Source organism: Aplysia californica, unplaced genomic scaffold (assembly GCF_000002075.1).
Source record: "Aplysia californica isolate F4 #8 unplaced genomic scaffold, AplCal3.0 scaffold00196, whole genome shotgun sequence".
Taxonomy (NCBI): Eukaryota; Metazoa; Mollusca; class Gastropoda; order Aplysiida; family Aplysiidae; genus Aplysia; species Aplysia californica.
The window spans coordinates 151,977-177,542 of NW_004797466.1; the positions used below are offsets into that span (position 1 = coordinate 151,977).

At 41.2% G+C, this 25,566-nt stretch overlaps 2 protein-coding genes across 3 annotated transcripts in view; one reads left to right on the forward strand and one right to left on the reverse strand.

The window, feature by feature from the left end:
* Nucleotides 1-20,022, reverse strand: LOC101862650 (zinc finger Ran-binding domain-containing protein 2). Of its 2 annotated transcripts, XM_005098890.3 has the most exons (8): nt 19,729-20,022; nt 14,442-14,494; nt 11,158-11,263; nt 10,011-10,176; nt 7,949-8,092; nt 6,348-6,667; nt 4,395-4,505; nt 1-3,075 (listed from the first exon to the last, which is right to left on the reverse strand). In XM_005098890.3, exons 1-8 carry the CDS (start codon nt 19,785-19,787, stop codon nt 3,069-3,071), a joined length of 966 nt encoding a protein of 321 aa, XP_005098947.1. In that variant the 5' UTR covers nt 19,788-20,022; the 3' UTR covers nt 1-3,068. The 2 variants fall into 2 exon arrangements, with proteins under 2 accessions (XP_005098947.1, XP_005098946.1); XM_005098889.3 differs by lacking the exon at nt 1-3,075 and having other exon boundaries at nt 3,191-4,505.
* Nucleotides 20,022-25,566, forward strand: part of LOC101862415 — an 8,532-nt gene continuing 2,987 nt past the window's right edge. Inside the window, exon 1 of the mRNA XM_005098888.3 lies at nt 20,022-20,878. Coding sequence (XP_005098945.1) covers nt 20,698-20,878 — 181 coding nt within the window. The 5' untranslated portion in view covers nt 20,022-20,697. The remainder of the gene's footprint in view (nt 20,879-25,566) is intronic.

The window sequence follows — 25,566 nt, forward strand, 5'->3', positions numbered from 1 at the left end:
TAAAACGTGTCAACATTTTTATTCACCTCAAATACCGGACAGCAAAGAAAGTATTGTAACACTAGTCCTTTACAATTCGACATACAAACTGTAACATTTGTAACAACAAAACATTCATGCTGGAAAACATAAACTAGCACAAGAGCACATAAATACATACATATATATATATAATGGTTTTTAAACAATCCTGAGCATCAAACTTCATTCAGACAGGCTAAAATAAAAATAAAAATTCTTCCATCAACTTGCAACTCTTATCAGGTACCGAGCACAATGAGGAACAAATCTCCTCGTATTCAAAAGTCAACACTGCTGTTATAGTCTACATGATGTATATCTTCCTGAATTCTTTCCAGGTTCTTTCTTTCCTACTGGGAAGTGAAAAACATACACTTCTTCATATCTTTACGCAATTCTTTGAGACAGTCAGGGCAACTATATTACTTTACAAACTAGTGTTAGGAGTTCAGTACACACAGAACAAAAAAAATTATTCAGGTAGCTGACAAGACTTGCTAATAATATGCACATTCTGTATGACACTATTCCGAATAAGAACATGTACTGAAATATAATATTCCATTACCAAAGCAAATGGCAGTTTTGGAAGGGAGGTCTGCCAGGACCCTTTCACCATGTGTGCATAACAGAGACACAGTATTGTACAATATAATATATGAACTTGGGCTCCATAATCAGAATACCGGTAAATAAAAACTATTTTGATATTGTAATTTTAATCTGAATACCGGTTAATAAAAACTATTTTGATATTGTCATTTTCATCATTCAGTGCAGATGAATTAGTGCAATCATGCAAAAGAAATAAGCTGAATTAGCAACCTCCAACCACTATGAACTGTCGTGAACGCTTTCCAACATATTTTGGAAAGGATGGGATTCAGTGTAAATAAAAAATGTAAAGAAAATCTATGCCTGATTTGATTTTCAAAATTTCTAAAATCAAACTTTGCTATCCTTCACAATGTCACAATAAACAAACTTCTGACATTCAACTTTGCCAGCCTTTCTATCATGACAAACTTACAATGACAGCTTTATCAACTATCAACACTAACATCATGACTAAGCAATGTACAAAAACTTTATAATATCTTAACAAAGAAAGTGTTTGTTTACATAAGCACCATTTGGAAAAAAAAAACAACACAATTTTGAGAAACTGGTGGGGTAGTGGTGATAATCAAACAAGGAATGACTTCAAGAACAAAGTTGAACCTAATCTAAGGGAGAGCACAAGAATGTCACTGCAGCTCTTGCAGGGAGAACACACCAAGCCACAAACAACTGCACCACAGTCAGTTTCACATATAGTAGATGCGAGACATTATTACTTGTATAATACTGTAGTAGCAGAATGTATTCATCAGGTGTCTTATTCATCACAACCATAACAAGTACATTTGTAGGAACACAGTCAAACTACAGTACTTTGGACTTGGTACTTAAGTTGTTTTCGAAGACAAGAGAGACAATTCAGGCACCCACACACAGCATAAAGGACCAGCAGCAGTATCTTGGTATGAACACAGTACAAAAAGAGAAAGGTAAGAAAACCAGAAGCACCAACATCAGAAAATAAAGACCACAACATATTGGACAAATGGGTGCCCCTTATGAGCACTTGCAGTCTTCTGAAAATTGTCTCATCAATCGCTACATTTCTCAGGAACCAGATAAGAACAATACTAACAATGGGGGGAAAAAAACAACAGAAGGGACAGATCACATAAGACAGTCCACTAGCCACCATTTGTATCTTCCAAACTACACCAGAATCTTAACTTTGACAGATCAAAATGTTTGATAATCGTTAAACTCTTATGGATCTGTCTGTTATCCTCCTCATGTTTTATGAAATTTAATTAAGTAGAAACATTCTCAGCATGGCAACTGGATAACATGAAATGTGAAACTGTCAAAACACTGTCAGTAAAGTGGTAACAGATCGGCATCTCATGAAAAGAATAAGAAAACTCCAAGAACATCCAGCACAGTGTATGACATAAAAATATATGATCTTTTGTGTAAAATACACACCATTCGCCCTTCCCTCTATGGAAAAGGACTGATTTAACTCGATCCCAACAAAATCCCCAAATATCACTGGTAATGCGCACCTGACTAAGTACTTAAATGGCCTGTCATCCTGCGGTTGTTTCTCTTTCACTATTGGCAACTGTTGGGATTGACCAGCTACTATCTATAAAGGAAAACTCATCAGCACAATATTCAGTTTTGAGAGATCCTAAGTTTTTCTACACAGCAACTACAGAGAAAGTTGAGGTCATTAGAATTTGAAGCTTTTTTCACCGATTCCTGGAACTACAGAGAGGTATCCGATCAGGCATGTTCTACTGCAATATAGATGTTTCATTTTATGTTGGACTTCACTCTTTGTCTTACAGTTGGGGAGTTGTTTTCAGAATGGAGCCTTAGGTAGGATTGGATAATTAATTAGGTTCACCAGGGATGTGCGCATGACAAAGGTACAAGAATCACCCCGAATTACAAGTTCTGTACACATTTACAAAGCTGAGGGACACAGAAACAACAGCAGTTTAAAAATTGCTTTAAAACCAATAAAACTGCATCCAAACATCTGGTTTTGGGTGCTCCGTGATGCAGTGAAACATCAGGTCCTCTTTCACTTACAATTACATCACTTGCAACATTCACAGGAATCACACGGTCAGAAAACTGACAAAACATCCATCTTTTCTTTCTTTTTAAAAAAGGAAGAATGTCTGAGAACTTGAATGTCAAATTACATCACAAGCTGAACACCACGCTCCTGGAAATATCATTCATCAGAACTCTGCACGAACCCATAAGTGGGGGAAAAAAAGAGATATATGTGCTGGTGAACACATCATAAATTTTACACCACAGGAAAAGCAACTAGACACATTCACACAAACATGGATCTGGTACTACCATTCGAGCCAACAGGAATCTCCTCGAGGAACATGAGTGACAAAGACTGAAAGCCGTCAACGGTGGACTCCGACCCGCAGCACGGTTACCTTTACCTAAGACGACATTCAGCGCCTGCAAAGAAAAATTGGAAAGTGCTTTAATATATCAGTTCAGTTGTATTTTAGTAAGAGTTTAACGGCACTTTTATCACAATAAGGTTGTATAAGTGCCGAAGATTAGAGGTGTTACAAGAGAGTAACAAACACAAAAAAGGAGGAGAAATCAGGACTACAGATGTTTGATAGAAAAGAAAGAGCAAACCAAACTAGAGCAACGGCAAACACTCACTAGTATTCCAGTCCTAAAACAATTGAAAATGAAATATGTAGCTGAAATTGTCTACTGCCATTCACTGAATCAATATTGAGAGTGGTATGCACAATAAATATCAAAGTAGTCTCAAACAAAAGGTAAATTTACAACCTCTCCAAGAATAACTAACTAAAGGTGCTGTGTGATTAACATTTTTATACTAAATAACCAAATGTTATTTACTTCAAGGACCATCAAACTCACATATTTAAAATTATTGTTGACAGCATTGCATTGCTCATAGGCCAAGACTATTCTCAACCCCCCAAAATGAAGAAGAAAACAACCACAAAACAAAATATGACCCAATAGCTTCATAGTCCACAAAAGGAAACTACCTGCTTCATTTCCTCATTTACCTACACAAACGGGGCTCAGAGATGATCTTGCTAGCTGCCTGTCTTCCAGTGAGACATAATCTTGAGGTACACAATTATATAACAAACTAATGACAGCCAGTTTGTCTTTTCCATTGTTTCAAAAATCTTTGTCATCAGTTCAAGAAAGATACGAAAGAAAGGGAGAACTCGGGCTGCAGATCAAAATTACTGAGGTCACATCCAGTCTCAGAAGCTAAACCTGACCAGTTCACAGACACGAAGCAGTAAAATTCATGTCTTTGTCCTTATAAAGTTTCAAGAAACAATATGTGTATAAAGGGGCCCCTGTTTCACCCAAAATGTTTAAAGACAATTCAATGTCTGTATGACCCACAAGCTTCCCATCACAGCACTGTAATACCTTGAAAGGGCATAAAATTGTGTTTATTCTCTTTTAATAAAATAAACCCTTGGCTACAAACATTTATTTATTGGAAGTGTTCAAATAAACCCTTGGCTACAAACATTTATTTATTGGAAGTGTTCATCCCCTACAAAAAAAAAAGAATTTTCCCTGACCCAATTAGCTAACTAAAATTTAAAATGCGACCGGTAATGAATTTTAAAAAACGAAGACCCAGGCTCAAAATGCTACACAGTACAAACTCCATAATCAGAAATCAACGCAGCCATCGGTTTATGCTCAACAAAACATCATACTATTCTTATATACATGAACTCGTCATTTGTAATTCAAACCTCGACCGTTTGGAGTCTGAATGGGAACGTCCAGATCGTGACCTTGACCTAGAACGTGACCTGGAACTGGAGCGCCCTCTTCTAGATCTTTTCGTTCCCTTCTCATGAGACCTGACACAGCGGACAGAGCATCATAATGATAATCACACATTTCAAATTAGTCAGTCATTTAGCATATTTGAAATGAGACAACTAAATGTGCAAGACACATAGGTGTACACAAATAATATGACATTCCCCCCCCCCCAAATAAAAAACGAACCACTCCAACGAAAGTCTTCGAGCCAAGACAACACCCATCCAACAATCCACTCAAGTGGAGAATCTAATCAGCAATGAAATAATCTTCCTTCCAATCCCACTATAAACATCTTAAGGGGCAAAATACGTGGAAATATTGCTAGAAAGAAAAAACCCAACTGGATTCTGATGAGAAAACTGAAAATGTTATCTTGGGCAGAAAACTCACGAATTATTGTAAAGTGTGACGTTAGAACACAAGTACCTAGTCTTTTTAGACAAGAGCAAATATCTCTAAGGTCCCATATGTTGTGGAAGTCAATGACACCTACAGTAAACTTGGCAACACAAATTGCAAACAAAAGCCAAAGCAAGCAACAACAAATTATAAAACAAAACAAACATTCTCATCCAACAGATGCTGCAACAAAGACACAACAGAGAACAGACAACAGATGATAAGTAGAGCCAAAGTTACACGCTCACATGTCATTCACCATGTTATTTATGTTCATATTTTTATAGTTAAGGGAACTAGCACTAAAATATCTCTCTGCATTTAGGGTAGAGATTCAGGCTGAGACAAGTTCCCTTTTGACTGATTAAAAATCATATTCAATTAAAACAGAGTATTTGGAATACATGAATACTTTGTTTCCTTCAGTCGACAGTTTTACTTACATCTCTCCATGCACTGCTTACACATTTTGTGATGAAACATCCTACAACAGCCTTATTTTTCCTTTCTCATAAACTATTAAACATTTATCAAGAGCAAAGAAACTTATCCAAAATGCTCAAAAGAGGGAGCGTTTCCTTTTTAAAACCTCTACTTTATTATCTTGCTATAGTCTTGCTATAGTAAATACTTTAAAAATAACTTTACTAAAAAAGGAAAGAAGTATACTGAAAAACCCAGTAAACAGCCATAAGATCAAGACGAGCCCAGAGGACAACAATAAATCTCACTTTAGAAAACACGAGATGAGAAGAATTTCACCTCGGAACACATCACGCTCCTCTTATTCACCAAAAGAACAATACCAATCCACAAAAACCCACTCAAGCGCCTACTTTGTGATCATCAATCATCCTTTGCTTATATATTCAATATCTGACCTTTAGCTTACTTTTGGAAAAATTTTTACAGCACTTGTAACACAAATAGGTAATGTAAGTGCCAAAGATAAGAGATGTTACTAGAGAGTAACATACAAAGAAAAGGAGAGAGAGATAACAAAGGTAGATGTTTGACAGGAAAGAAGGAGCAAACCACCTAAGTTTTTCCAATACTCCAACCTATAAGAAACCAAACAACAACCTCCTCCTTCCATCCCCACCCCCTCCTCTTTGACATAGCCCTATACAGCAGTAGGAAGCAATTTCTATTTTTTTTTTATAACCCTCCTTTAACGACAAAGCGTTTGGGCCTAATGGCACACACTGAAGGCTGCTGTATTCCTATTAACAAAAATTTCTCCTCATTCATATTACTCACATCACTCACATGATAATGGCTATAACATTTATATGTTTGAGAAGGCATAACAAAACTATTTGAAAGGTAACAAAAGAAAAGAGTCACGATGGCGAAAACACAAATAGTGACGTACGCAGCAATATGTGCACAAACAGAAAACAAAGAAGCAAAAAACTGATATTGACCTTGTGTGGGGTTACCTAGAGTTGTTACCAAATACCCTTCCGTTTTACCTGGACCGAGACCTAGAGCGTCTCTTTCTACTGTTGGAACGGGACCTCCGTCCGCTGCGAGATCTTGACCGCCCGCTGCGGGACCGAGACCGAGAGCTCGACACTCTGCCTCTAGATCCCGACCTTGACCTTGACCGAGAATCTGAACTTGAGCTTGATGAGCTAGAGCTAGAGGACCGGGATCTTGAGGACTTTGACGACCTGTCTGATTTCTTTACATTAGAAGAGGAATTGGAATCATTTGCTTTTTTCTTCTCCTCCTCCTCATCACTATCGTCCAACTGATATTTCGAGAGGTCCCCATCTTCATCTTCATCCTCCTGTAATACAAAGATGTAGGGTAACATCAATAGCAATGATCATAAATTACATTTGCATGGTAATGTGGTGAAATTTTGTTTTTTTTATTCACAATCTTCAACGTCAATTTAAAACACATTTCTGCGTAGATTTTTACTGAATTCGTTAGAGAATCATAAAAAATGTCAATTTTCCCTTTCCAAAGACTCTCAAGCTATATCAGTCGCCAAACTTTGGCGGCTATTTTCTCGCTAATTTTACCTGTAACACTATGATGTGACCCCACCTCCTGCAATCGCAAATATCTCGACATCTATTCAAGAAAAATGGGTAGTTTTTAAATCAAAAGCAAGAAAAATAAACAAGCTTTATGATGATAACAATAACTCCACATGCTAAAAAATTTACGAGTGCTTGTTCCCACCTCCGATGACACATTTATTATTTATCCCATTTCCACTAAGAAAGAGCTCATTGCCCTTTACAATAATACAAAGAAGAAAGTTCAATAGTGATCCTTTCACTCCCCCTCTCTCCCTCCTTCCCTACCTCTCTCTTTCTCTCCCTCCTTCCCTACCTCTCTCTCTCTCTCTCCCTCCTTCCCTACCTCTCTCTCTCTCTCCCTCCTTCCCTACCTCTCTCTCTCTCTCCCTCCCCCCCCCTCTCTCTCTCTCTCTCTCTCTCTCTCTCTCTCTCTCTCTCTCTCTCTCTCTCTCTCTCTCTCTCCCCCCCTCATTTATTTCTTTCTCACCCATCACTCCCTCTCTCTACAGTTTTACTAGCACATTGATCAAACATGCTTTTCAAACATGCCTAAAATCCCTCTAGATCATGACCTGGAACAAAAAAAATCTTGCTTTCATAGGACCACACACAAATCTGTTCTCTCTTTTCCAAGTCGCTGTCCAAACAACTGAAAACTGAAGTAATTTAGTTTCAGTTTTCGTAGAGGTTTTACGGCGCTCGCAACTGCATAAGGTCATATGAGCGCCAGAAGATTAGAGGTGTTACAAGAGAGTAACAAACCTAAAAAAGAACTAAAAAGAACAAGGGGAGATAAGGACGAAAGATGTTTGATAGGAAAGGAGCAAACTGCACCAGAGCACCCGCCAACCACCCAATGAAGTAATTACAATTCCCCAACCACTTGTATGGTAAGAATTACCAAGATAAGAATTTAAATTTGCAGAAAAGACGTCTGCATTAAAATACTATGCCCGTACAACAAGTGTGCATACAATGTTATCTACAAGTAAACAAATATATGACAAAATATTGATAAAAATGTGACACGTAAATACCTCATCAGAATCCAGTTTGTACTTTGAGACATCTTCATCTTCTTCCTCCTCCTCTTCTTCCTCATACACTTTTGACCTCGGAGGTTCCTCTTCTCTACCTTCAGTGCTGTTCCTTGAGCGGAATTTTTTCTTTTTTCGTCCGAACTTTTTTAACAAGGAAGTAAGAAAGAAAGAGAGATTTAAAACAAACAAATGAGACTGCTTGCAGCAAATCAGACCTAAGTATGAAAAGCCGAAATATATCAAAGCTCAGCCATAACATAAATATTGATCTGTCTATCCCATTTAAACAAAATAAGCTTTTAAATATGAATTATAGAAAAAAGATTACAGTGCAGCCTCAAAATAACGACTTTCGATATAACGACATCCTCTCTATAGAGACATAGTGCCCGAGTCCCGATTTTTTCCTTATATTCATTAGTACTTTTTGGTTGCCTCTCTATAACAACTCTCTATAACGACATTTTTTTTCTGGGCCCGATAATTCGTTATAGAGAGGCTGCACTGTATTCTTGTTAGACAAGGAAAGAGGTTTTTAATTCCTATCTGCAAGAACAGCAAGTTTAACCCTTCCACCAGAACGACACAGAGTGTGTCTTTTCACCTCCACTAATCAAATACACTTTCACTCAGTCCTCAAAAATCCATGTTGATAAGTTAAAAATAGAAATGACACTTTTTTGGGAGGTATCACCAACAATTTTCAATTTAAAGAATTCGAGTCACTTTCCAGTCAAGATTGCTAATCAAATTCCTCTACAACACCTGCTTTTTCTGCATTCAATCTCAGCCTTCACTTCAGCAGTGTTGCCATTGAAATGTTAATTTTATGGCATGATGAACGAGATGTATCTTGATCTAAAGTTGTCGGTGATACAAAAACTTAAAAACCACACCTGCCACTCTATGAAATCTAAAAATCAGGATCTCAGGGGGGAAAAAATCGGGACTTTGTGAAAAAAATCAGGATCAAGAAACAAGCCGACTGCCAAGCCGACTTAAAAATTGTCCAGGGGTGTCCGTAAATATATGCACTCTGTGTGTGTGAGTTTGTGTGTGTTTGTATTATCATTATCATTTTCTAAATCCTGACGCATCACGTCAAGCACTGTAAGTCAAGTGTCTACCACCCCACCCACCCCAAAACAGCAAGTCCCGAATAACACTTCAACCAGTGTTCACGAACTTAATTTGACCCCGTCAACGGATTGTCCCCGACACACGCGGAACTCACACACCAAAGTCATGTTGCGGGATGCGAATGCGCAATTGAAACAGTTTTACCGACAGGCTCGACTTATACCGGGTGCCCATTGCAGATGGGACCGGGTCGGGTCGGAACGGGATGATCACCCGACTCGTCGTCTGAAAACAAACGCGTTTGTTTCGTGGGCGACAAGTCGGGCGCGATCGGTTTGTGCCACGATAGCCACTTTACGCCCTCAATCAGGCTAGCAAACCGACCCGACCCAACCTGATCCCCTAACGGGCACCCAAACTCTCGAGCAACAGTCGTTCTAGGGTAACGACAACGGCCAACCGACCAAATGTACCAACAAATCTCTTATCCCTCATATGTTTTTAGACCAAAGCAACGACAACGACTGAGGGTAAGTCTTGTCAGCCCAGTTACAGTATAATCCACTTATATCAACATCCGATTTATCGACATTTTAACATATCGACATATTTTCCAATTACGAAATTTTTCCTAACAATTTCCTTTATATCAACTTTTTTTTCGGCTCACTCTGCTTTATCGACATGCTTCCTGCGTATCTGGAGAAGCCCACGAACATAAATGGGGGGAAAAGCCATGCTAACGGTCAACGCATTAGTTCTTCATTAAGTCCGCATTCCCCAAAGTAACCTATATTGACATACCAGACTTTAGAAGGTCATGTAAGGCCTACACAGTGTAGTCTCCAACATAGTATAGTGCCTCACAGACGTGAGCGTCTGTCTCGCGTGCTGGGCATCACCTCCCTATCCCCACTCCCGATCGCTCACTCCCCTTCCCCCTGAGGGAAAACAGAGTTCATGTATCTTTCATACTTACTTCATCGTACTCATCATCCTCAGAATCCTCTTTCTGTTTGTACTCCACCACCTCATCCCTCTCCATGTAGCCACCACCAAAGCCTGTGCGCTGCTCCACCCGCCCGTACTTCGGGGCATTGCACATGTTGCAGGTCATTCGACGAGCCCAGTTTACATTGCCGCAGCTGGGGAAAAGGAAGTATCACTTTGTAAAGGAAAAAAAATACACCATTAGTGTTATAATATAATATAATTTGAATTAACCTTTTAGAGGCAGTAACATACTGTTTCCTGGTTCATTCTGAAATTTGCATCACACATATTTTCATGAAAGACAGAAACATTTGACATACAGAAAACTATGATTTAAAATATATAAATTTTGAGCATTTTCAATAGTTTAAAAAGTTAGCAATGAGATACACACACACACTTTTAGGCCAACTACTCTGCAACTATATCAGGCTATGAACACAACACTATGTGCAGAAATACTAACAAGCCTTAAGCAGTGTTGGCAGCTTGAATTGCAACACCAGCGACATAAAAAGATAAGAAAAGTAAAGTCAGATCACAAAAAAGAACAAATCTAAGCAAAAATGATACTGCCATTCACAAGTAAATCCAGGTGAACAAGTTTCACTTTCAACCCTTTTAGTCATAGTTTAGGCATGCCTTATCATAACAAAGCATAATATGGATTAAAATGATGTTATTTAATGACTTTGCCTCAACAACTTAAGAATCTTTCTGAAAATCACCTAAATGGATCAATGGTATCAAAGATCATAGGGCATGTGACCAAAAAAACTCTCAAACTACAATTTTTGGGGATGTAACATAACTTTTTGCCTTCCCCTTAACAACCCCCCTTCCTGCGCCTAATCCAAAAAAAAAAAACAGCTTCAAGCAAACCCCCTTTTCTACATCTTTTGCAAACATTGTTTAAATCTTCTTAAAATCATATACCCTCTACACATTCACAAATCCCCCAATCATCCTACAGACATTATAATACTCTTGTCCAAGTAATCAATATAAAAAAAGAGACGACTTATTTTGATATGACAAGACAGCAAAATAAAAAAAAATGACACAAATTTCACAATCAAGGTACTTGTCACAAATACATTTTTCCTCGCTAAGGGCCCGGTGAATCCACCTACCTCTTACACTGCCAGTCCTCAGCACTGAATAAGCCTTTACTTTTTTCAGCCAGTTGTTTACCAATTTCAGTGCCTCCTTTTTTGAAGACTGTCCCTTCTTTTCGATCTTAGTGAAGATAAGATAAAAATATAAATCATAAATATTAAAGGAATAACATTTTAAGACATATGTTCAACCTTTCAAACATTAATTATAGGTACAATACGATCTATTAACCTTGTTCAGCGCTAAGCACTGATCGTCATACACTCGTCAAGAAGCATACATTATTATCATTGTGATTTGGTAGCTGAAACAATCAAATACCACCAGCTGTATCACTGTGTAAATGAATAGAAAGAATAACCCTGAATGGGCCAGTTTTATAATACAGACACTCTGACCAATTGAGAGGAAAGGGACTAAGATATTGTATCCGTTAATAAACCACTTAGTGATTGACCCATTCCACACAGCATGCCTGCCTAAGAAAATGTGTAAGTGTACATCATGTAGTGTGCCGATATCATTATCCACTAGTCTATGCTAACCCACTTTCCTAATTTAATCCCCAACTCTCTCAAAGTATGATAGAGTGTGGAGAGTAGTTCAGAAAAGCTTACATAGTGCTCAATGACTGAGCTCAAACTGGGTTCTAAGGGGGTTTAACCATCCCTCAATGTATACAAATAAAAATTTGACACAAAATACCAAAATCCAAAGAAACAGGAAAATGGCATGTTAATTATCTTCTTTTTTTTAAATAGTAGAGGGCTTTACGGCGTTCACAACTGCATAAGGTCATATGAGCGCCATGTTAATAATCAATTTTTGTTATAAATGGCAAATAGTCTGCAAAACTATGACAAAGAATTTTAAATCTAGGATATTTCAGCACTTTGCAAACAAGACAACAACAAAATTTGTTTAAGACACAAAACATAAAATAAATATATATCAAAAGCAAAAAACATTGTATGTGTCATGACGCCATGGAATCAGGTGCTCTGTCAATTTTTGGGCATGTGGGGTTATTGGTATCATATAAGAAAGCTTATCCCTTTGCCTTACTTTCACTTTCACTGAAAAAAATACCAGGTATCTTCAAAAATAAAGTCGAGATATTTGTTATTGAAGGCGATGGCGTCGCTTGGTTTCAATGGTAAAATTAGCAAGTAAATGGCCGCCAAAGTTTGATGATTTCAATAGCTTGAGAGTCCTTGAAAACGATAAAATTATATATATTGTGTCTTTAATAAATGTTTTTCGATAGAATTCATATGGCAATAAGTTTTTATATAAGAAAAGTGTTGAGAAAAAGAAACAAAATTCAACATAAACTGCTAAACTGGCGAAAAAATGCCAATTTCTGTATTTTGATGAGCGCCTGATTTCACCATGCTGCCTCACATGTGTCCTCACCATACTAGTCAAACCTTTACGTTCTTTACCATTTTTTGTCATTTGGTGAGAGAAAATGTGAGGCAAAGTGGTGAAATTAGGCGCTCGTCAATATATTTAGAAAGTGAAGAGACCGACATTTTAATTTTTCCACAGGTGCGGGAATTTTTATCACATTTTTTATTTTCACCTCAACACCTTTCATGTCCATTTAAAGAACACATTGGGGGCTCTCGTGGCCAAGACGTTAAAGTATTCGCCAAAGGTCCCGGGTTCGAACCTGGGTACAGATGGAAAAATTTTCTTCTCTACAAATTGTCTCCTTTCACCTCCTTTCCTGCTCTCTAACAATGTTCTGTCGTCTGCTTTCATCTCCACTTTCTGCCCCCACCCCGTCACCTCCTTTGCCCCCTCCTCTGGGCTCCTGACTCTTTCTGCAGCCTTTCTACTGCTACTCCTTGTCTCCTTCTTACTGCTGCTTTTCTTTCAGCCACACCCCTGATCTTCTGGAAGGAAAGACCAACACACACCTAGCCTTCTCAGACAAGGGCGAAAAATCTCGGAGGTCCCATGTGCAAGTTGTGCGCGTTAAAGATCCCTTGGTGGTCTAAAATCGATAAGAGTAGACTTCGGCCGCCACCGGGGCAAAATTCAAAATTTCCTACAAACTGAAAATGTTTGGTGTGTCCCACGTGCTCATATGACCTTATAATGCAGTTGCGAGAAATAATAATTTAATTTTGACGGCCATTTTCTCGCCATTTTTTTACCTCTGAAACCAGGCGACTCCCACCTATTTCAATCTCCAATATCTCGACTTGTATTCAAGATACATGTTGGGTTTTTTTTCATCCAAAGCAAGACAAATGAGCAAACTTTAAGATGATACCACAATATCTTCACATGCCCAAAAATTGATGAGTGCCCGGTTCCACCGCGTCCTTACATAAATGTCTACGGAGATCTACAGAGATGAATTCTTCATTGTCCACAACCATTCTAATACAGTAGGGTTGGGTCGGGCTTGCAAAATTAGCGTCCGCGAATAACGAACTACCCGCTGGCATTACCCGCAAACGAGCAGAAGGGTAACGAACCGTCCGTTTGTGAAGAGTAGTTCGCTACTCGCTACACATCGGACAGAGACAACAGTTCGTTTAGCGAGCGAGCGGACGGGCCCACTGAGAGACTCCATGCATTCGAGCGGGCGGGCGGACGGACTGGAACGACTCCTTCCATTGCCTACAACTTTTAAACCCCCCGCCCCCCCCTAAAAAAAATAATTAAAAAATCACCTTCCTGCCTCACATTGTAGCTAGGGTGTTCATGACGGAAATTTCCGCACCCCCCCCCCTCCCCCGGCCTTTGAGATAATTGGAACGTACACAGTGTGCCCCACGCACGAGGTGAAAGGTTACACACATAGTACTACGTGACCAGCCTCTCTCACTCCCTGTGGCACCGCTAGTGGTTTGAAACATCAAGCCTAATTAACAAACAACAGACGACGGGTCTAATCTCGCGTCGAGTATCTCGTCTGCTAGAGTTCGTCCGTTCGCCCGCCCGCCCAGTGAATAAAATTGTGGAGCGGACCCAAAAAACGAACTGACTTGAGGCTTGAGGCTTGAGGTCCGCAGTCCGCTCGCTGAGAGAGTCAAATTGTGGAGCGGACCCAAAAAACTAACTGTCTTGAGGTTCGCAGTTCGCTCTCATGGCCGTCCGTTACCCGTTAGCTCTGACTGAGTCCGCGAGTAGCGAACCCGTCCGTCCGCTCGCCCCAACCCTATAATACCGTATTACTCAGAAAGAGTACCCATACCATTACATTTGAGATTGTTTGGGTCATTTTTCCTTCATTTTACCAAATCAATTAACTTGTGTTTCTTAAGAAGAAAAGGTTTACTTTTTCCACATTTGTTGCACTCTGGTCTTCTTGCAAAGTTCACATTCCCACACCTGAAAAAAAAAAAGTGAATATTGAATACATAACAATAAAAATAAAGTTTACATGATTTAATTTGGAAAACATAGCAGAATCAACAAGTTGTCAATTTCATATTCATCTATCATTATGTCAGTCCCTTCAATGGATGATGAAACAGTCATGTTGCTCAGGTCGCTCCCAATGCTTACGCGAGTTGACCAATGGGTAGCAATAAATTTTCAGCAGCTGATAAGGGAAGCGCGTGATCCGTCATAAGCTAAAAGCCCTGCCCTCAACTCAGTCCTAAACCCGGTCCATAACAATGGAAGTCAACACAAACTCGCAACAGAAGTGTCGCTCGTTCGCCGAGTGGTGGCGACCCGATTCTTTGTTTTACTATGGCACTTGGTCTTTCTCGTCTGACACATTTCCTTTTGTTTTGACCATTCATGGAACTAAATCTTTTTTTAACCTTACCAGTACAACGTCGGGTCAAAATGACCCAACCACTGTATTATTTACAATATCTTTAAAAAAAACTAATAGCCTTAACAAATTGTTCTTTTGGTTAGTTATGTTTTTGTCAACCATTTTTACAAATAATATCGCAATTTGACATGCTTCAGACAAAATCAAGCAGAAAAAATTTGACGCGTGTAAAGATGTCACTATGCTTGAACAGGGTCAGGTCATTTTGACCTATAGTCATCTCAGTGCTAAGAACATGAATATGTTTCCATCGAAGCTTGTTTTTGATCTCCAGTCTGGTGAAACAATTGTCAGGTGTGCATTCACTCGCAACCACATTTTGAAACTTTGAAACTGTCTTCGATTTGATGACAAATCTTCCAGAGATCAAAGACCAGAACATGATCTATTTGCCCCAATTCGTGACTTGTGGGAGAAATTTCTTACGACTCTACAAAGGCACTATGTTCCAGGCTTGTCGGTAACAGAAGATACTAGTTCCTTGGAGAGGCAGGTGTACTTTCTTACAGTACCTAGCTTCCAAGCCTGAAAAGTATGGTTTGAAAATCTTCTGGGTTGTACTCGTAGACTCTGAGACATTTTTTTTTACACCAGTGCAGTGTTATTAAAAGTCTAATTTGTTACGGAACTAAATTACCCCCCTACTTTTCCTCCCAACACCATTCCTTTGTTTTTGAAATACTAATTGAAACTTAAATTGTGTCTCTTTATGGCTCTCTACTATGTCAACTTTACACACATGATAACATTCAGAGAAATATTTCCTCTTTGAAGGTATATATGGGCATATGGGTCAAAATGACCCGAAAATGTACTCGAATAAAGTCAAACGACCTGGTACTGGTAGGGTCAAAATATCAATAATGAAATTAACAACAAAAAGTCCAACAAAAACTGTCAGGTAAGCTTTATATATATCCTCTCCCCCCTTTCAAAAGAAAAAAAATAACAAAACCAAAAAACCCATTTTTATGAGCCCAACCGCAGTCCTAAGCCTGCGACCACCCCCATTTGAGAACTTAGAAGTCTCGTAATAATATAAATGGTTTGTTTTCTTTTTCTTTTTTATCCATTTGATCCTCCATATGACGGCCACCTGCCTTACAGCCACTTTTCTCCTCGACAATGCGTGGCTGTCTTAAACACAGGTTCGACTGTATATTAAAAATTAATTTAATAAATCACAAAAGTTAGATTTATAAAGTCTCATAAACTTAAGACCTATATGATCTAACATATTAACGAACTGTCGAACAGGTTCCATAATCCTTGACGATCGTAGGGGCGCTGTATGATATGATAGAGAGCCTCATCATGGGCCTCCACTTTAAACTGATTGCCAAATTTGAATAGAATGCTTTAACTCTTTATCTCCTACAAGCCGCTCCCAGCAGCTCACGGTCGGAACGCCAGTGTCGGTGAGCCGCTGACGGCTCGGGCACATTCCTTTACAACGACTTCGACATCAAATTTCGGCAATTGACAAAAATAGGTCTCTTATACCTGAAGTTCATTCATTAGATGAAGAACTATCAAAATAGGTTTGCTAGTTTTGATTTAATGACCCATTTAATGACAATTTTGTCATTTTTAGATTTAGCACCAAAAAAGGGCCCTGGCGTAGTGGGTTTACCGCCCTCGGAGATAAAGTGTTAATTCAATTTAAACTTGATTTTTAAATAATAATTACAAAAGCCCATTTTTTAAAAAGCACCATGATTTTAATTAAAATGACAGGGAAAAGTTCTATTTTATCAATGCTGTAAAAAGTTGTGTAAAGTGTATAGATATAGGCCTACTGAAATCAAATACAAACTAAAATATTGAACTTTGTTTTTAAAAAAATGAAGATTTTAATAATTCGACATGATTTTATTCCTGAACATAAAGAGTAAAATCTTAGTCTTAGGCATTGTTTCAAATATAGACAAAGTGTTTCATTCACGAAAAAACACTTGAAATATTACTGCTGATTTTAAACTGAAAAATAGCAGATATTGCCGCCTCCAACTCTCTTCCACTTCCAGTTCCCCAATGTTTGGTTCCAATTTTAAATCAATTGCCTGATTTGTTGAGAGGCGAAAGAACGGCAGACAGCATATCTCTCGCCCTCTTTTGATATAACATCGATACGTTGCCCAAGGCAGAGTTGAAAATGCGTTCCAAAAATTTCGTAATTATTGGTCAAATAAAAAATTTAATAAGATTTTCGTGATCAGTGACCCAAAATAACATAGTTGCTGGATTACCAAGATAATTTTTTGGGTGTATTTTGTCTAGGACTGACACTTTAGGATAAAAAACTGTACGTCTAATTTATGGAACTCTCATCGACAAACTTTCAGTTCAACGATGACCCAGATCTAGTATCTGTCGGTCAAACTGTCAGTCTGTCGATGAATTAAAACTGTACGTGTAAAGGGTAGAGCTGGATCCTGCTCGCCAAATCTGAGAGTGGCGATTCGCGATTCAGTCGGCTTCTAAGAATCAGGAGTTTGCGAGCCCTCGTGGATCACTTTATCTAACTGAAACGGAACAGTCAGTGTCATATCAACGCCACTTTGCGAGCACAAGTTACACTCTTGTTGTCCCGCAGCCCGCAATCCTCTCCACCCCCACCCAAGTTGTACTGCTCGGCGGCACGATCCCTTCTGTCCATTGGTTGGAATCCGTTCATTTTGTTTTATAGGGGGGTTGGACTAGATAGAGGCCTACCATCTTAAATTGTAAAATAAGGGGAGCCGTGCCAAGTGTTTCGCTCCGTTCTTGCGCTCACGACATACGAGTAGCACTAGATCAAGGCTTTAGAGATCAGATAGAGCTACAAACAAGCTGCATGGTGGTGACAGCGACAGGGGAGTGAATTGGAAGGCAGTGACTGAGTGAGTAGGCCCTACTGGCGTTCCGCTGAAGTGAATCGCGTTCCGCTGAAGTGAATCGCGTTCCGCAGGGAAGAGTGGCGATTCAGTTCCGTTTTCGCGCTTGCGACCCAACACTAGTAAAGGGACCCTCAATAGATTTAGAAACTCTAGTTTTAGTGCCCATCATGTAGATCTAGATCTATGATTTGCACTGCGGGAGTGTATACAGACCCGGTAACCAGGAACAAAGTCACAAAGTATACACAGACCCGGTAGGGGAACTCTTTTGAGATTTCGGAAAGTTTCAGCGCCTCTTGGCTCAGGGTAGACCTAGCTTCTTCTAGATCTATGGCCCAGGTCTAGATCTAGATAAACAGACATTTAAAATCATTGATCTAGTTTCGAGGCTAGCCTAGATCTAGATTCTAGATCTTTAATGAAGATTTCGGATGTCTTTTCGATGAACGATCGTTTTTCGGCACTAGTCGAGTTGTGATGTCCCGACTCAGGGGGCTGCCATTTTGGCTAAATCTGTCAGGGGATCTCCAGATTGGGCGCGCATTTTCGGCAGTTCCCACCCCGTTTATTTGAGCCTTGATCTAGATCTATTATAGGCTATGTTTGATGCTCGATGAGCGAGAGATATCAAACCTATCTGCAAAACATCATTTTATGATAAAAAATTCAGGGGGGCAGGCCCCCCTGAACCCCCCTCTATAACTATATTTTTATTTCGTCAGGGGGGCAAGAAACCCCCCAAGCCTACTCTCGGGGCCAAAACCGGCGAAAAACCGCCTTCTTCTTCTCGATCGCATCACACTTGAAGTCCGGTATCTCTGTCATAAATTGGGCCGTCCTAGTCAGTTCATCTGGCGGCCCGTATAGCTTCTCTTGTAGCGTCAGTGGGGTTGGCCACGTTTCCTGTCTCAGGGCCCTGTGTGTCTTGCAGTGCTGAAGGATGTGTTCAACAGTTTGGTCCGCCTCTCCACACTGGCATTTTGGTGATTGTACCTCTAGTTTAAAACATTTGTACATATGCTGTCTCAGTCTTGTGTGTTGTGTCCTTAGTCTGAAGATAATCACTTGTTCTTGGCGGGACAGCTCATGGTAGCCATCTGGTGTCTGAGGTGCTTTAAATAGTGTATTTATAAACCGCCCAATCTGGAGATTCCCTGACTGATTTTGCCAAAATGGCCGTCCCCTGGGCCGGGACATCACAAGTCGACTAGTCCCCGTTTTTCCTCCGTTTTGGAGTTGGAGGAATCACAATTTGAAGAAAAGAACAATGTCATAATTTCAATCGAGCAGTCACCCTCTCTATTTCTCTCTCTTTCTCTCTTTCTCTGTGTGTGTGTGTGTGTGTGTGTCGCTCGCATTCTCTTTTTCTTTGTTTGTCTCTGTCTTTCTTTCTCTCCACCTATTTCCCACTCTATCTTTCTCTCGTTCCCTCCTACCAACTGGGGCATGTCATGTCATATATATATATACATTTTGCTAGCACTTCTCTCCTCTCTCTCTCACACACACACACACTACCGGGTCTGGGCGCTGAAACTTTCGAAATCACAAAATAAGAGTTCCCCTACCGGGTCTGTATACTTCGTGACTTGGTTCCCGGTTACCGGGTCTGTATACACTTCGTTGCACTGCAGCCCAAAACACAGCCGTAACGACCCTCAATCCTCAACAAACGCAGTAAAATTTTACCTTTCTCCAGGCCCTTTGCCTTTATAACTTTTTAAAGTTTTGGACAGTTCTTATTTATTGATATAGACTATAGATATCTAGATCTAGAGATCTATATTCTAGATAGAATCTAGATCTAGATATAGATCTAGAGATCTATATATCTAAATCTAGATTTAGATCTATATCTAGATCTAGATCTAATTATTCCTCAAAATTCTTGCTCTTACTTGGGATCCGAACAGATCCAGTCCCCTTCATTGGGCTTGAATCGCTCTTTGGATGTCATTTCGATCTTGGAAGTCTGGCTGATGCTGAAACTTCTACTTTGTCTACACAGCTTTCCAGCTCTCAAGTAAAGTTCCAGCAGTAATACCAAACCAAGGTTGCCTCCACACGTCTGAATGACTGATGCTAACGCAGAACCTTCAGTAAATTCAGTTACTTTCAATTCTAGCCTCGGCCTATGTCACTGTCAATGTTAGGCCTACGGCTACGACGGTAAACCAAGGCCTAGGCTAGTGTTGTCACACTGTGTGTGTCTGGTTTGGATTGGAATTGGAATGATGAGCTTCCTTTGAGCAACCGAAAAAGCTGGATTGGATCTGCTTGAAGTGAACCAATTTTGTGGGGAAGCAAGGACAGGGGTCAATGACACAGGTCCAAAATGTATCGTCAATCATGAAATTATATTGTTTACATTCCATACTTGTGCATTGTCCAGAGTTTTTTCTACCCCCCCCCCCCTTCCTTGAGAGATATTGATCTTAAGGCAAGGAATCCTCTCGTAATCAGTAAGAACTTTTTCTCTACCGCAACTGCTTTGAAAACTGTAGGCTAGGGCACGAGCGTGGTCTACTGCACTGGAAATTACTGCGCAGGACCTGATGTTTTGGATGCCTTGGACCTGACACTCGAGCGACAGGCAGGAAATTCACGACCGGGCACGTTGTGAGCGTAGGCTAGCCTAGGCTACGTGAAACATAATATCGCCTCAAATCGTGCACGCCCCCAGAACACGCTGACCGGAATTTCACGCCCGGATCTCGCCCGGCGTGTCGACGAAGCATTGTTGAACAGCGGCCACACGAGCGACACATTCCTGCCGCGTGCATTGCTTTCCCCCTCAGAACGTCACCTCGCGAGGTCACACGTACGACGTGTGTTGTTTTTCACCAAACAAGCGTGTAGTCTACAAAATGGCATACTTTCATGATACTGAATTGCTCATCCTTGAAATACGAAAGCGACCTGTGATCTGGAATTGCTCTTTAGATGATTATAAAAATAAGATAAAGAAGAACGATGCTTGGGCTGGAGTTTGTAGAGCTCTTCAACCAAATTTTGACGCACAGGACGATGTGACGAAGAAACAGACAAGTAAGTAATTTTTTTCAACTTTCAAAGCACTTTATTTTATTAAAAGTGTTAAGACATTTGTGTGAGTTTGTTTGCTTGGAGACCGTTCACAAATGACATCAGCTTAAATATGGAAAAAATTACACCCCCCCCCCCCCTACCCCTTATCATCTTCTGGCATCTTTCCCAGGGACCCCCGGCCCCAATTGACGTCAAACAAAATGTAGGCCTACATAATGTATACCTACATTTAGATAGAACCTGTACAAGATGCACTTTATATTTCCACATTTTATCTTTATTTTAAATCTTATAAATAAAACTATTGTTTATTAATTAAAACTCAGTCCTAGTACCGTCGGCGACTTAAGTCGCCAAGCCGGTATGTATATGCGCCAATACCGCTGGCGACTTTAGTCGCCGACTCGACCAGGCACACTGAAAATACATGTATTTAAACAATGAATGGACGCACTGCACGGAAGTAAATATCGAAGCAAGTCACTCTGTATGAAGCTGAATGGTTGGTGAACCTCTATGAGTTTTTAATCTTTCTTGGGCTGCCAATGTTCTTCTTTTTTTTTTTTACCACGACTTCAGAGCATTCTAAACTGGTGTGGTACTTGAGGGTTTTTCAATGAGCTTTCAGTATTGTAAGTACTAAAGAATATTTAGTAACAGCTTTAACCAGTCAAAAAAAATAAAACAAATAGATTGGATATCACAGCTTGGAAAATAAACAAAACCAAAAGATTGGAGTATCATCTCAGCTTGGAAAAAATAAATATTATTAAATAAATCAGAACAAAAAATATTTATAATTATGCATGGCATGCATTATTTTTGGCAATATGAAAATGAACGATTTAAAAAAGTTATGTAGTAATTTTAAACAAATTTTCACCCCCAGTGGGCCGTGGGGATATAAACAGACCCACTGCTTCGTCTGCAGGAGGTGCAATCCCTTCGAAGACGAGATGTCGCAAACAGACTCCAACCCTCTGGGATCCGGTGCGACACCTACTTTGGTGTATCTTCCTCGTCTCCTTCCTTCTTTCTTTCTTCTTCTATCTTTTCTCCCACCGCTGACCTCATGTGCAGCAAAAAGAGAGGTCCTCATCCCACAGAGTGGGCGCCTTGTTGACCGTGAGGTGCGACCCGTGCGGATGGAAACCGGGTACTTGGCGGTTGAGGTGAGATCAGTCTACGGACTGTCCCTCGCCAACACACCTCTTTGGCCCAGGTTTTCCTCTTAGACGGGAGGGTGGCACGGCCCATGCCACTCAATCGGTTGAGAGCTGAAACCCCTTCAAGCCCTGGGTCAATCTTGGCGGGAGGGTCTTGTACTTTCTCGTGAAGAGTATAGCTCCGGGGTAGCCCTGGCACAGCTCTGGTCATCCGAGCAATGTGTCCCCTTGTTGGGCTCCGTGGCAGGCGGGGAGCCCCGGAGTCGAAACACCAGCCAAACTCTTATGGATACTACTAAAACCCGAAAAGACCCTTCCCCAGTTCCCAATGTAAAGAAGTCTCGGTTCGCGGAAGTGGGTGCGCCGCCGGACCAAGCAAACCATCTATCTCCAAAGGAAAAAGGACCTTTACGTCTGCCTCTTTTCTCCCTTCTCCCAGGGAGCTTCCGAAGCAGCCGTACGTGGCCATCAGCAGCAATGAAGACACACAGACACTGATCTGAATCTGTTCAAGACGGGAGATGCACTACGACAAGTTCTGGGATACATTCCTACGAATGTCCAGAAGCTGTCCCCTGGTGTACTCCTCGTCAAGTGCGCAACAGAGACTGACGTGGTCAAACTTCTGAACATCACGACCTTCGGCCGTGTACTTCCGAACGATACCAGAAGTTGAACTGCTCAAAGGGCGTCGTCCGCAGCCATGAACTAAAGGGCTGCTGCATGGAGGAAATTGTGGCGAACTGCGAAGGTGTGACCCACGCCCGCCGGATTACTCTCCGACGGGGGGAGGGGGGGGGGAGACCACCCTCGAAACCAACACGGTCATCCTGACCTTTGATTCGTGTCGCCCTCCAGCCACCGTTTGGGCATCGTACTTGGTCTTAGACGTGCGACCCTATATACCGAACCCTCTGCGCTGTTTCAAGTGTCAGAAGTTCGGACATAGTCAGTCGAGATGCCGACACGCAACCGTGTGTCCTCGTTGTGGCATCTTGAGAAGGAATGCAAGGCTAGTCCTTGTTGCTCCAATTGCCAAGGTCAGCACATAGCCTTTAGTAAGGATTGGCCGACTTGGATCCAAGAACGCGCAATCCATGAGTATAACGTACGAAATGGCTGCTCGTTTCAGGAGGCCCGCAAAGCTACCTGCCCGCCAGTTGTGACCCCGGTCCCTGGCCAGTCATACGCAAATGTAGCACGGGAAGCCACGAGGTCAGCAAGTCCTTCTACTGCTGACCTCCCAAAGCCAAAGGTCAACAGGCATGTCTCTGTGACTAAAACTAAAAAGGTTCTTCCTTCTACCGAGATACCTCTAACTAACCGCTTTGAGGTTCTAGAGGAGGACAGGGTGGATTCTCCCTCCGCCCTCTCTCCTCCCCCTCCCCCCTCCTCTATCACCTCCTTTTCTCCTTCTCCTTCTCCTTCTCCTTCTTTTTCTTCTTCTTCTTCTTCTTCTTCTTCTTCTTCTTCTTCTTCTTCTTCTTCTTTTTCTTCTTCTTCTTCTTCCACCTCACGCCTCATAACTCTGATGGAGCGTGAGGTGCACTCTCCCCCCTCTTCCCAGCTCCCTCCGTCTGATCCACTTCCCCCTCCCTCTCCAGCAGACATCCCCCTACCCCACCACCAACCAATGGAGGGCAATACAGCCCCGTGACCGGATGACATCCACAACCAGATCATTAGACGCCTACCCTCAGAAACACTTACACTCCTACTAGACATATACAACGACATGGGGCGGTCGCACTCCTTTCCGGAGTCTTGGCGTCTCGCCACTGTCATTCCAATACCCAAACCAAACAAAGACCACATACACCCATCCAATTACAGACCAATAGCACTAACGAGCTGTCTGTGCAAACTTATTGAAAACATGATCCACAAGCGACTCATGTGGTTTCTTGAGACGACGGGCTCGCTGAGCGGTCTCCAGTGCGGGTTCAGGAAAACTCGATCCACTCTGGATCACCTGTGTCCGTGGAGACCTTTATACGCGAGACGTTCGCTGAAGGAGGCCATATGATCGCCATCTTTTTCGACCTAGAAAAAGCCTTCGACACAACCTGGAAGTACAGCATTCTCAGAGACCTGCACGCACTCGGCATACGCGGTCACCTCCCTGCCTTCATCGGCAACTTCCTGAGGAACCGTTCCTTCCAGGTTCGTGTCGGATCCTCCCTTTCAGACCCCCACCAACAGGAGGAAGGAGTCCCACAGGGGAGCATCCTTTCTCCTCTCCTTTTCGAAATTAAAATAGATTCCATCGTAAAAACCCTCCAAAACAGCATAGACAGCTCGTTATACATTGACGACTTTTTTATATGCTGCCGTTTGAAAAATCCTCATCTGAGATCTATGGAAAGGCAGCTGCACTCGAAAAGTGGGCAAACAATAACGGTTTCAAGTTCTCCCCGTCAAAGACAGTTGCAGTACACTTCTGCCAAACAGACAGACGTGTGCTGCAGCCGGATTTGACACGATATGGGGAAAGGATTACCGTCCAGGACCAAGGTCGTTTCCTCGGCGTTATATTCGACAAAAAACTCACATTCATACCACACACCAACGACCTTCGTGTGAGGTGCCAGAAAGCGCTAAACGCTTTGAAAATTCTATCGCATCCGGAGTGGGACGGGGCCTCAAAACACCTTCTCCACTTGTACATCTCCCTTGTGCGGTCCAGGCTTGACTACGGCTGTCAAGTCTACGGATCGGCAAAATCACACATCCTGAAAATGCTAGACCCAGAGACTCCACACCAGAACATCCAGCGCACAATTGCATTTTTAAAACATAAACAAATTTCAAAACAAAAAAAAACTCACCAAACCCTTCGATCTCAGAATCCTTGAGGACCTCAAAAACTTACACTTAACAAGACATCGAACAATTTCTTTTCCCCGACCTCCCTCCGTGCCACCTCACCAAGGCAAAAGTAGATATACAACTGACCACACACTACAAAGAAAGCAAATACAAAAAACTAATCGATAAATACCCCGGTGCGGAGCTCATCTTCACGGATGGCTCCAAAAAAGACAATGAAGTGGGCGCCGCAGCCCTATCTTGCAACAGTACACACCAGAGGAGACTCCATCCTGAAGCCTCCATTTTCTCTGCGGAGGCCACTGCCATAGACATGGCACTGGACTCTGTAGAACATTGTCCTAACAAATATATATATATTTACACTGATTTTTAAACATTTAAACATTTTAAGATTTAACTACGGACTCGAGCCAGCCGTGCAGTAAACTGTTGTGAACAATACTAACTTGTGTTTCGCGCGCTCATATGACCTTATGCAGTTGCGAGCGCCGTAAAATCCTATACTACTAACTAAACAAATTTTGAGTTTAATTGAAAAAAGAAACTATTCGTAGACAAATTGTAATTAGATTTAAAATAAAATAAAATTCTCTCTCTATCTCTCTCTCTCTCTCTCTCTCTCTCTCTCTCTCTCCCTCTCCCCCTCTCTCTATGTGTGTGTGTGTGTGTGTGTGTGTGTGTGTGTGTGTG

Excerpts from the sequence above, each read along its gene's own strand:
- LOC101862650 (XM_005098889.3), bottom strand. The coding sequence starts at position 19,787 with ATGACATCCAAAGAGCGATTCAAGCCCAATGAAGGGGACTGGATCTGT. Across the intron at positions 11,264-14,441 it reads GTGCAACAAATGTGGAAAAA|ATCGAAAAGAAGGGACAGTC; the intron begins GTAAACCTTTTC and ends ATCTTCACTAAG. Across the intron at positions 6,668-7,948 it reads ACAAACTGGATTCTGATGAG|GAGGATGAAGATGAAGATGG; the intron begins GTATTTACGTGT and ends TTTGTATTACAG.